This window comes from Phocoena sinus, chromosome X, assembly GCF_008692025.1.
Source record: "Phocoena sinus isolate mPhoSin1 chromosome X, mPhoSin1.pri, whole genome shotgun sequence".
Taxonomy (NCBI): Eukaryota; Metazoa; Chordata; class Mammalia; order Artiodactyla; family Phocoenidae; genus Phocoena; species Phocoena sinus.
Genome location: NC_045784.1, coordinates 42,562,374 through 42,574,686, shown reverse-complemented (window position 1 = coordinate 42,574,686; position 12,313 = coordinate 42,562,374). Strand labels below are relative to the sequence as shown.

At 49.4% G+C, this 12,313-nt stretch overlaps 1 protein-coding gene across 1 annotated transcript; it reads left to right on the top strand.

The window, feature by feature from the left end:
- Window positions 1–2,420: 2,420 nt before the first annotated feature.
- Window positions 2,421–9,605, top strand: ELK1 (ETS transcription factor ELK1). The gene is made up of 5 exons (XM_032620628.1): window positions 2,421–2,831; window positions 5,717–6,166; window positions 6,869–7,336; window positions 8,023–8,124; window positions 8,210–9,605. Exons 1-5 carry the CDS (start codon window positions 2,622–2,624, stop codon window positions 8,306–8,308), a joined length of 1,329 nt encoding a protein of 442 aa, XP_032476519.1. The 5' UTR covers window positions 2,421–2,621; the 3' UTR covers window positions 8,309–9,605.
- The last annotated feature ends 2,708 nt before the right edge of the window (window positions 9,606–12,313 follow it).

The following is a 12,313-nucleotide window of genomic DNA, read 5'->3' as shown; positions in this document are numbered from 1 at the left end:
TNGTTTTGTTTTTTTTTCCCCCAGAGCTCTTATCACCATCTGACATATTCTTGTTTATCTTGTTTCTTGTCTGTCTTCCCCACTAAAATGTGAATTCCACCAGAGCAGGGATTTTTGACTGTTGTATTCACTGCTGTATCCCCAGCACCTGGCCCACAGTAGGCCCTCCAAAAATGCTTGCTAAATGAACGAAATAAAGAGAAGTAAACACATCTGAGTGAGGCATATGACTAGAACTCTTATTAGGGGTCACGTGGGAGACGTGATAATAAACAAAATACAAAACCCCATGTGCTGCTGAGGCTTGAAGCCAACCGTCAGGTTTCACCTTAAGTAAAAGATTCTGTAGCTACTGAAAGAGGAACTGGTAAAATTGCCTGTTGTCACCACCAGGAGTCACACTGGTCTCTTTGTGCCTCTGAAACAAACAGGCCTTCCAAATAAAAACCCAGCAAGGTCTCTGATGATGGGACTCTGATCTGGACACTTCGTGGCCTTGTGACTTACATAATTGCCTAAAATTGTGTCTGCAGAATGAACTTCAGAATGAATAGCTCAGATATAAGAGGATCAGACTGTATTTCATTACAGATTAAAGACTCAAGCTATAAATAATAGAGGGAGGTTCTTTGAAACCTTCCGATTTGGAAGGTCTTATTCTTAACCCAACAGTCCCAACAGCTGGGTGAACAGTTGATTGATGAAAGCTCATTCCTTAAGGAAAAGGAACCTCATGTTTATTTCCAATTCACACTCAGCAAAGGGAGCAGTTATGGGGTGGGTGGGGGTGCCAGGAGGGTCCTGTTCTCTGCTCGACATGCTGAGGGAGCAGTCAGTGCAAGGGGCAGTTTAGTCTAATGGTTGAAAAGATCAGACACCTGGAACTTGGCTGCCTGCGTCCAAATCCTGGCTCTGCCACTTAGGGCTGTGTGGCCTGTACAAGTCATTTAGACATTTTGTGCCTCCGCTTCCTCATCTGTAAATTAGAGATAATAAGAGTACCTATTTCCCAAAGTTGTGATGAGAGAGAAATGAGTCAATAGCTATAAAAATAGCAATCCAGGTCTACATGCCCTTATCTAAAACCCTTGGGGCCAGATGTGTTTCACAATTTTGCATTTTTCAGATTTTAAAAAGGTGACAAGGTATACATACAAGATGTTACATAACACCCTTAGTGGGCTCTGTAATCAGCCACATTCAGATTTCTGCAGCAAGATAGATGTATGAACAGTCACACCAAGTGAGGATCAGTGAAGACCACAAAAGGCCTTATTTTGTTTCAGATCAGGTTTTGGCATAGCAGATAAGGAATTATGAACAAATTAGAAACTAATATTTCATAAGAGCTTATCATACCCCTGGCATAGTATATTTAATCTGTACGATAACCCTATGAGCTAGGTGGTATTATTATTATCCCTATTTTACAGATGGGAAAATTGAGGCACAAGAGGTTAAAGAACATGCCCAGTGTCACACTGCTAACAAGTAGCAGAACCAGGATTCCAGCCCTGGCGGTCTGGCTCTGGAGGGGCTGATTGTCCAGTAGGCCATATTGCTTCTGATTGGTACAATGCCTGGCATGTATTTAGCACTCAATAAATGTTCATTATTGCTGTTGTCAAGAAGGAGAACACAGAGGGACAGAGACAGGTCAGAGGAGCGTGGGATAGACAGACAGAAGAGAGCAGACATTCAGTGTCAGGAATTTTCATAAAGGCAAGGCCCTTGGGGCTGGTAACTGAACAATGGAGAAGACTTCCAGGCAGAGGAAGGGAACCCAGCATGAAGTGAACAGCCTTTGCGAGGAGCTGGCATAAGGAACCTCCTGGAAAACTTAATATTTGATGTGGTAGAAGATGCAAATGAAAATGTTCAGGTGAGGGGCCTTATTCTAGTTTTCTATTCGTGCTATAACAAATTATAACAAACTTATAACAAACTGATTAAAACACAAATTATTCTCTTAGAGTTCTGGAGGTCAGAAGGCCAGCACAGGTCTCACCAGGCTAAAATGCAGGTGTTGGCAGGGCTGTATTCCTTTCCAGAAGCTCTAGGGGATGATTCATTTCCTGTTCGTTTAGGTTGTTGGCAGAATTCAATTCCTTGAGGTTGTAGGATTTGTATAAAATAAATAGGCAACAAGGGTATATTGTAACCACAAAAAAAGTTCATGTGATGAGATTGAGCTCACCCAAATAGTTTCTAGCTTAAGGCCCATAACCTTAAATTCACCTGTAAAGTTCTTTCTGCCAGGTAACATAATATACTCACAGGTTCCAGAAATTAGGATGTGGACATCTTTGGGTGAGGGGCATTATTCTGCGTATCACAGTCTGCCCTCTGGACCCCAGAGGTTCACATTTGTCCCACACGCAGAAGACATTCACGCTATCCTAGTATCCCCAGAAGTCTCATCGCATTACAGGAGTCATCCAAAGCCAGGCTGAGGGCGTTCAGGGAATGGTGGTGGCAGTTGGAGACAGAGGTGGAGGCAAGATGGCAAGAAAGGAATCCACCTCCTGCTGACCTCTTCCCCTTCCTGTGTCTGCAACCTCTCAGCTCTGAGCTTTCTGCCCTCCAGGTACCCCTGGGATGGCGTGAGCGCTCGCGCAGCAATGGACCCTTCTGTGACGCTGTGGCAGTTTCTGCTGCAGCTGTTGAGAGAGCAAGGCAATGGCCACATTATCTCCTGGACCTCCCGGGATGGCGGTGAGTTCAAGCTGGTGGATGCTGAGGAGGTGGCCCGGCTCTGGGGGCTGCGCAAGAATAAGACCAACATGAATTATGACAAACTCAGCCGGGCCTTGCGGTACTACTATGATAAGGTAAGGTGTTTGAGACTAGGGCCAGGAACCCCACCCACTCGCCTGTGCCAAACATTTAAATCAGTTACGTCATTTTCTTGCCCAAATTGATAGAGCTCTAACTTTGAAAACGATATTAAAATTTACCATTTCTTACCCCATCCTCTGGTACTCTTACACGAACATGGGGGCCCCTAAGCATTTATCTCAGTTGTTTTATTGTATTTTATTTTAGCTTCGACTAGAGCCTTCATAGCACCATTAACACTGACCCCCTACTCACTCCACTCTCTCTGAGATACCCAAAGTCCTGCTGTCGCACCGTGCCCCGCACGACATTTCATCTTCTTGCCTTATTCCTCTGGCCAAAACTTTTGAAAACTCTATTACTAATGACTCTTCCTCATCCTGGGCCAGTCCTGGGTTCCCCCAGTTATTTCATAATCTGCTCTTATCCCAGAATAAGAATTCTGGAATATCCTTATTCTTAGAATCAAAGCCTCCATGACAGCATTATACTAACTTTTCCTTACCTTATTCTCCAGGACCCTCAACGTTTTTATCAATTCTTTTTATCTCTTACTCTGTTAGCTAAGACCTCAAAAACAACATGTATAATGCCTGCTCCACACCCCATCCTCTTGTATTCCCAGAGCAACACTGGTCCACTCCAATATTTATATCAATTATTTTATCATCTTATTCCTATAGCTAAAATTATACATTCTCCTTACCCTTTCAGACTCCCAAACCAGTGCTAGATACCCCCCCATATTTTTTTTTTTTTTTTTTTTTTTTTTGCGTTACGCGGGCCTCTCAATGTTGTGGCCTCTCCCGTTGCGGAGCACAGGCTCCGGACGCGCAGGCTCAGCGGCCATGGCTCACGGGCCCAGCCGCTCCGCGGCATGTGGGATCTTCCCGGACCGGGGCACGAACCCGTGTCCCCTGCATCGGCAGGCGGACTCTCAACCACTGCGCCACCAGGGAAGCCCCCCCCCCATATTTATACCAGTTATTTCAGTTTCTTATTTCTTTTTTGAAAAAAATATTTGTTTATTTATTTATTTTTAATAAACCTGCACCGGGTCTTAGTTGTGGCATGCAGGATCTTCATTGCTGCGTGCGGGATCTTTAGTTGCAGCACGTGGGATCTTTAGTTGTGGCATGCGGGCTCTTAGTTGCGGTATGCGGGATCTAGTTCCCTGACCAGGGGTCGAACCCGGGCTCCCTGCATTGGGAGCGCGGAGTCTTAACCACTGGACCACCAGGGAAGTCCCGTCAGTTTCTTATTTCTTTACCTGAAACTTCCAAAACAATATTTTTCTTCTTCCAGTTTTATTGTGATATAATTGACACGCAGCACTGTTTAAGTTTAAGGTGACAGCATAGTGATTTGACTTATATACAGTAAGAAATGTTCATCACGATAAGTTTAGTGAACGTCCATCATCTCATATAGATACAAAATAAAAGAAAAAGGAAGAAAAAATCTTGTGATGAGAACTCTTAGGATTTACCCTCTTAACAACTTTCATATGTAACATACAGCAGTGTGGATCATATTTATCATGTTGTACATTACATCCCTAGTACTTATTTTTCTTATAACCGAGAGTGTGTACCTTTTGACTGCCTTCATCCAATTCCCCTTCCTTTCAACCCCCTTTGAAACTTCCAAAACAATATTAATGAACCCTCCTTTTCATTCCTTTTCTGAGAAACACAAACCCACCCTGTGATATACATGAACAACACTTAAGATGTTCCCAGGGTGCTCTAGTGCCCTCCAGATACCTCTTGTCCCCCAGAACAGCCCTGGACCTGTGCTGCACACCCTTAACTCATTTATAGCATTTATTCCATTTTTATATTTTAATCCTTCAGCTCAAACCTCCAAAACAATATTAATAATGAGGCTGCCTCACTCTGTACTCTGAGACCACCAGAATATCCCTGAGAGCCTCCAGACCTGTCCTGAAATACCCCAAACGTGCTCTGTGACCCACCCAAGCCAGCCTTAAGATTCTCCCAATATTTATACCAGTATTTTAAATTCTTGTTAGTTGCTATCAGTGACTTCATTTTCCAATTGCCTCAGCTTAAACCTCCCCAACAGTATTAAGAATGAGGCTCCTCATCCTGTCCTCCCTGATGACCTTGCCCTGTTCCACGTCTGTGTCAAGAGCTTTAAATAATCCTGTAATAATTCATGTTTATTAACAATTCATCACCACATTCTTCTACATTCATTTAGTCTCTTCCAACATTTATTATCAGTGACTTCATTTTCCTGTCTTACTGCATAAACTAGACTCCAAAACTGTCCTGGCAGCCAGCCCCAGGGCCTGGCCCTGTTAGCCCACAGACACTCCTGGTTTCTGGAGCCAGGAGGAAAGCCTGCTCCTGGATCTACTCCCCTACGTGGGCCCCAGTGTGGAAAGGAGCCCGTGGGTGTGGCTTTGTGTATCTGAGGTGGGGGTGGGGGAACTGGACAGATGGAGATGAAGAGAGTGTGACAGAGGGAGACTTGGAGGGGGATGGACAGGAAGGAGATGTGGAGGGGAGAAGGGCATTAGACTAAAGGAAGGATTATGGGTCGGGGGGGACAGAAAAGGAGGAGAAGCTGGGGGAGAATACAGAGAGGGGAATCAGGTTGGGGGAGAGCGGTAGAAACTGGAAGAGAAGGGAGGAGACCCCAAATTAGATGAGTGAGCTGTGAAAGAAGCTGGGAGGGGGAACCTATGGGGAGGCAGACACTGAGGTGGGACGGTGTATATGTAAAAGGACAGGAGAGGGGCACGAGGAAAGAAAGGCACTATAGGAGACACACCCCTTCACCCCCTCACCATCCATACCCTCCCTGGCCCTTTCTTCTAAGACCCTCTATCCTGTCTCCCCCTTCCCAGAACATCATCCGCAAAGTGAGTGGCCAGAAGTTCGTCTACAAGTTTGTGTCCTACCCCGAGGTCGCGGGGTGCTCCACTGAGGACTGCCCGCCCCAGCCTGAGGTGTCTGTCACCTCCACTGTGGCAAATGTGGGCACCACAGCTGTACACGCCATCCCCGGGGACACTGCCTCTGGGAAGCCAGGCACACCCAGGGGTGCAGGAGTGGCAGGCCCAGGCGGCTTGGCACGCAGCAGCCGGAATGATTACATGCGCTCGGGCCTCTATTCCACCTTCACCATCCAGTCCCTGCAGCCGCAGCCACAGCCACCCTCTCATCCTCGGCCTTCCACAGTGCTCCCCAACACCGCCCCTGCAGGAGCAGCAGTGCCCCCCTCGGGGGGCAGGAGCACCAGTCCAAGCCCCTTGGAGGCCTGCCTGGAGGCTGAGGAGGCCGGCCTGCCTCTCCAGGTAAGGACTAGAGTATGGAAAGTCAGCAAGAGGAGGGATGTACAATTCCCAAGTGAGGAGGGGGGCTGGGAGGAGGGGAGACATAAACGTCCTATTAAAGGAGATATAGTGGAAGGAGGGACACAGAAGTCCCCTTGGAGAAAGGGATGGGGAGGAAAGCTATGCAAAGCCTTGGAAGGAAGAAAGAAATTAAGCACACAACAATTAGTAGTACACCCAGCATGTAGCAGGTGTCCTGAATGTGTTTGCTTAATGCACTGGTTCTCACACTTTTAGCACTCATCAGAAAGCACCTGGAGGGCTTTTTAAGCCACAGATTTCGGGGGGCCACCCCCCAGAATGTCTGTTTATGTGGGTCTGTGGATGGGTCTGAGAGTTTGCACTTGTTTAACAAGTTTCCAAATGAGGCGTATGCTGCTGGTCCATAAAGCAAATTTCTGAGAACCACTGCTTTCGTGAATGGGGGCAGCATCTCCTGGTGTCCCGCCCCTAAAGGCAGCTGTGCCGCTATCAGGTGTCTCACCCCTCCCCTGCCCCCAGATAGGAGGACCTACTCCAGAAGGAGCCCCACTTCCTTGGCAAAGTCCCACGTCTTGTTGGAGGACCTGCTCCCACTACCAGGTCCTGCTTTCCAAGGGAAATAATTGGCTTCACTACCCCAGCAGTCTTTAGGCACCCCCTCTGCACTTGTTCCTCTCCCAGGTCATCCTGACCCCACCCGAGGCCCCAAACCTTAAATCCGAAGAGCCAAATATGGAGCCTGGGTTGGGCCGACCACTGCCCCCAGAAGTCAAAGTGGAAGAGCCCAAGGAAGAGTTAGAAGCTGCAGCCACTGGGGAGGCGGGGTTTGTCCTGGAAGCCGTCAAGGCCGAGCCCTTTGAGCCCAAGGCCGAGCCAGAAGCCCCTCCCGCGGAGGGCGTGCCAGCCCGGCTGCCTGCGGTCGTTATGGAAACTGCGGCGCCGGTGGGCGGCCTTGCGGCTTCCACAACTTCCACCACGGAGAACGCCCAGCCTCAGAAGGGCCGGAAGCCCCGGGACCTGGAGCTTCCACTCAGCCCGAGCTTGCTGGGTGGGCCGGGACCCGAACGGACTCCAGGATCGGGAACTGGTTCCGGTCTGCAGGCGCCAGGCCCAGCGCTGACGCCTTCCCTGCTACCTACGCACACATTGGTGAGAGCCTTTGTAGGGGCGGGGCTGGCACCTGGAATGAATGGCATTGGGGCGGGGTGGTGGTGGGAGGAGTTAGGCTGACTGCGAGGGCCAATACGGTTACCTCTGAGTGACTGGGAGGGTGGAGCCTTCGAGTGGGGTTGGCTGCGCGGAAAGACGGGGCTTGATTGCTACAAGGCGAACGAGCCTGCAATGCCGAGGGGTCGGGTCCCCAAAAGAAGGCAGGTCTGGGGAGTTCTGTGGGCAGGGACTGGGGGGCCCGAGAGACTTTCTGCAGGAACTGTTTCTGGGTTGGAGCATAGCTTGAGGAACCTAAGCGGGGCTTTTGGGTCTGGGATTTGCTTAGCGGGTTTCCTGTGAGGTATGCAGGTGGGGGATAAGAGTTGGAAGTTGACCCTGAGCTACTGGGATGGTGAGGTTTGAAAGCGGCATGTGGGTGGGGTCTTGTATGTGGTCTTGCCCAATGAGGCTGGGGTGGGCCCTCAGGAGTTAGAAGGGGTTGTCTGTGTAAAGCTGGAGAGCTGTCACGGGCATGGCCTTAGTAGTTATGGTCTAGGCCTGTGTACTTTTGAGGAGTGATCTCATAAGTATGAGTGGGAAATCTGGCGGGGCTGGAACCAAGTTCCTTTGGTTTTCCCACACCTGCCCTCTTGCTCACTTGCGCCCTGACCACCCCTTCCCCACAGACCCCGGTGCTGCTGACGCCCAGCTCGCTGCCCCCCAGCATTCATTTCTGGAGCACCCTGAGTCCCATTGCACCCCGTAGCCCGGCCAAGCTCTCCTTCCAGGTAGGATCAGCTCCCCCCATCTCGGAAAGGGTGAGAGGCCCTAGCACGGTCCCAATCCATGACCTCTCCCTATTTTTGTCCCCAGTTTCCGTCCAGTGGCAGCGCCCAGGTGCACATCCCTTCCATCAGCGTGGATGGCCTCTCAACCCCCGTGGTGCTCTCCCCAGGGCCCCAGAAGCCATGACTATCACCACCACCACCCCTTTCTGGGGTCACTCCATCTATGCCCTGAACTTCTCTCCAGCCAGCCGTCTCAAGGAGAAACGTAGTTCAGCTGACAGACTCGTGCTGTGGTCATGGTTGGGTGGGGATTCTTAGGAAAAAGGATCTCTCAGTAACCCTTCCAACAGAAAACATACAACTTCTCTCTTCTTGGTCAGTCCCCCAGTGGCCGCTCTTACACGTCTCCTACTGCAGTGGTGGGGACGGTTTATTTATTTATTTTTTGAAGGCCACTGGGAGGAGCCTGGCCCAACTCTTTCGTGGGGCGGGGGCGGTTGGCGAGGGCATCTCCCCCATCTCCACATTTTTTCCCCAAGGTGAGATAGTCAGGGTCTGGCTTGAGAAGGAACTAACTTTATTTATTTCTCAGGCTGCCCTTGGGGAGCTGAGGAAGCCCTGTCTCCATTTTGGGGTGTGGGTAGAAGAGCTAGATTGCTGTAGTTTATTATTCCTGGCCCTCCACAAGGGTCCAGGAAGAATTTTTGCTGTTTAACATTTTGGGAGTTTTGGCCAAGGAAGACTCACACCCCTGGGAATGGGAATTTCCACCTCCCCTGGCCTTTCTCTCAGACAGCTTGTCCTTTTTCAGCCACCTTTTTTGGCCGGGGAGGAATGCCCCTTTTGTTCTTCTTCCCCTGAGAAGCCATTCCTGTGTCTGCCAAACTCCTGGGGTCCTGCCTGTTACCTCCCAATGGAGGGTTTTTTTGGGGAGTGGTCCCCGTCTGGGGGGCCCCCTCCAACCAGTACTCCAGGTCTCCCTGTCCCCCACCCCCTGCCATTTTGATAGTATAATCTATTTTTAAACAGGGCTTTTCAATAGGGGAGAGGGAGGCATCTCTTCCTATATCTGAGATAGGGTGGGTGGGAAGGAAGGGATTTGGGGGGGTCTTCCTGCCGCCCCCAAGTGTTTATTTTTGATACCAAACGTATTTTCAGCTCCCTCCCAGCCCCCCAATTTCCTGCGGGCGGGTACAAAGGACCCTTTAAGTGTCCCTGGAGTTGGGAGGGAGGAATGAGGGACATAAAGCCTGTCCTGTGTGAATTCCAGGCTGGAGAAGGGCGGGTTCAAAGGACTCCTGGGTTCACTTCCCGTCAGCACCGGCCCAGCCTGGGCCTGGGGACCTGGGGGTTGGTGATTTGGGGGACGGTGCTACACCTGTCTCCACTGTTTGTTTTACTTCCCCAAAAATGGATCTTTTTTTCTAAGAGTCCCAGAGAATGGGGAATTGTTCCTGTAAATATATATTTTTAAAGGTGATGCTGGAGACTGCTAGCATTTTTTTTCCCCTAAAGCCATTGGGAGTAACTGTGTGCAAAGGCGTGACTGTGTGAAAGGCGGTGAGGGTGTGAGATTGATCGTGAGAGCGAGAGAGCATAGTGATGTGTGTCCAAAACAGTGGTAGAGACTGTAGATTGGCAACCAGGTGTGTGAAAAAGAGAAAACTATGGAAAGCTGTGATTGCGCACGTTCGTTTGTGAAGCCATGTGTTGAGAGAGTGGAAGTTGTAACCACAAACTTGACATTGTGCCTATGTGAGAAATCATGGCTGGGTGGCAGAAAACCACTGTAAGACTGAATGAGTGATTAAGGTACTATACGAGAAACTGGTGGTGTGTGTGAAATAATGTTTATGAGAAGAAGTGGGGACTGCGCATCAGTCACTGTTGAACAGGCTGATGGTGAGCAAAACAGACTGAGTAACCAAAACAACGTGTGAGAGCCTGTGTGAGCACGAAAGTGCCATAGAGATCGTCAGGGACCGTGCGTAGGTAAGGAACTTCACTGTAAGTAAGCAGGTGACTCAGCGTTTGGGAGATGGCTTGTGCATGAAACTGTTCACGCAAGGCTGTTGGATCAACTAAAGTAATGGGAGTGCATGTGTGAGAGGTTGATGGTATGAGAGAAAATGTCTGTGAGGCCAGATGGGTGCCTGAGACGAAAGATACCAGAATACGCAATTGTGTGTATGAAAACCATTCCTGTGAGACTAAACTAGCAAAGACTGCGTGAGAGACTGAGAAAATGTGGCTGCAACTGGAAGAGCGTGAGAGGCTGTAATTTGTGTGTGTGTGTGTACATGTGTGGGTGTATACCTGAGCCTAGTGGCAGATTGATTTGCAGTTACTACTCCGGTCTAGCCCACAGGTTCAGGGACTCTGTAAGAGAAAATGATGGTGAGACTGAGTGAGTGAAAGTAAGCTAGAGACCACCTCACTGTGAGTGAGAGGCAATGAGTAAAAAAGAAGGAAGTCAGTGCCGCTGGAGAGAAAACTGATGACTGAGCAGCATGTGAGAGTGTGAAACGTTTCATGAGAGACTGTAAACCAGAGACTACATGCTGGTGAAAAACAGAGAAACTGGAACAGAGTAAATGAGACAGAGACCATGTGGTCTGGTGATCAGTGTGTGTGAGAAACTGATGAGGCTGTAATTGTGTCTGAGGATACACAATACGCTGGCTGGATGCAGCAGATGATGGCGTAAACGACTAAGACGGGCCATGAGAGGCTCTGTGTGTGAGACTTACTGAGAGCCTAGTAACATTGGTGAATTAGTAACAACAGGATGTCAGAGGCTGAGTGAGGGCAAGTGACCGTGACACTGATTAGGTGACTGAGAGTGAGAAAACGAGTGACGGAGAGTGTCTGAGAAACTGTGTGGGTCTGTGTAAAACTGCAAGAGACTTTATTAAAGGATGTAGAGCAAGGACTGGACATGTTGGAAGCTGCTTGCAAAGAAATGTGAGACTAGGCGACTAAGACAGTGTCTGAGACGCTGTGCGATTGTGTATGTGTGTGAAACTCTTACCATAGTGACTCTGGGTGTGCAGAATGGGTGTGAGTGTGAAGAGGTGGGAGAAAGAGTGATTGTGGGTGTGTGCGCGAGAAACTTCCAGAGAGACCAGTGGTGGCTATAAATCACTAACCATTTGTGTGTGTGAGAAGATGACGGCCCGAGTGAGCGGTGGAAACATCCTATCAAAAGGCGTGACTCTGGGGGCTTCCCTGGTGGCACAGTGGTTGAGAGTCCGCCTGCCGATGCAGGGGACACGGGTTCGTGCCCCGGTCCGGGAAGATCCCACATGCCGCAGAGCGGCTGGGCCCGTGAGCCATGGCCGCTGAGCCTGCACGTCTGGAGCCTGTGCTCTGCAACGGGAGAGGCCACAGCAGTGAGAGGCCTGCATACCGCAAAAAAAAAAAAAAAAGGCGTGACTCTGTGTGGATGTGCAAAACTGACCCGTAAGGGTAACTGTGGTCTTGGCCGAAGGAGACCATAGTAAGACTGGGGGCCAATGACAGTAAACGACTCCCTGGGTGGCTGGGAGAGGCTGTGCATTTGAGTATGTATGTAAGCTTGTTCGTAAGAGACTATAGTAGAGAGAGACTGTAAATTCAGAAGTGTGTGTGTAAATATGTAAAAAAAAGAAAAAGAGAAAATGAGGCTGAATTCGTGTGTGAGAGCCCATGGATGGAATGTGCCAGGCCTAGGGGAAAGCCCTCTTCCATCTGTCCTCTTCCTCCTCAGGCCCCTGGGCTGGCTTCTCCCAGTTCTCCAAAACGTGAAATGCTGGAGTTTGCCGGGGCTTTGCCTGGGCTTCCCTTCCCTCTTCTCACGAGCCAAGCCCTCTCCAGGTGGTCTGGTCCAGTCCCGGCACTTGAGACACTACTTCTCCCTGCCGTGATGCTCGCATTTTTACCTCCAATCCAGATTATTCATCTTCACGCTTATCAGAATCTCTAAAGTTCTGTTTATTGCATTTATTTACTCATTCAGCAGAGGTTTATTGAGCACCTACTGTTTGCTGGTGCCCATCCAGGACCTCCAGACACAGTAGTTAACAAAACCAAACACAAATCCCTGCCTTTGTGGAGCTGGCATTTTAGTGAGGACAACAGACAAACAAATACATCATATTAGGTGGTGTTGCAATGATTACATGAGATAAGACTCAGTCTTTGTTTAAAT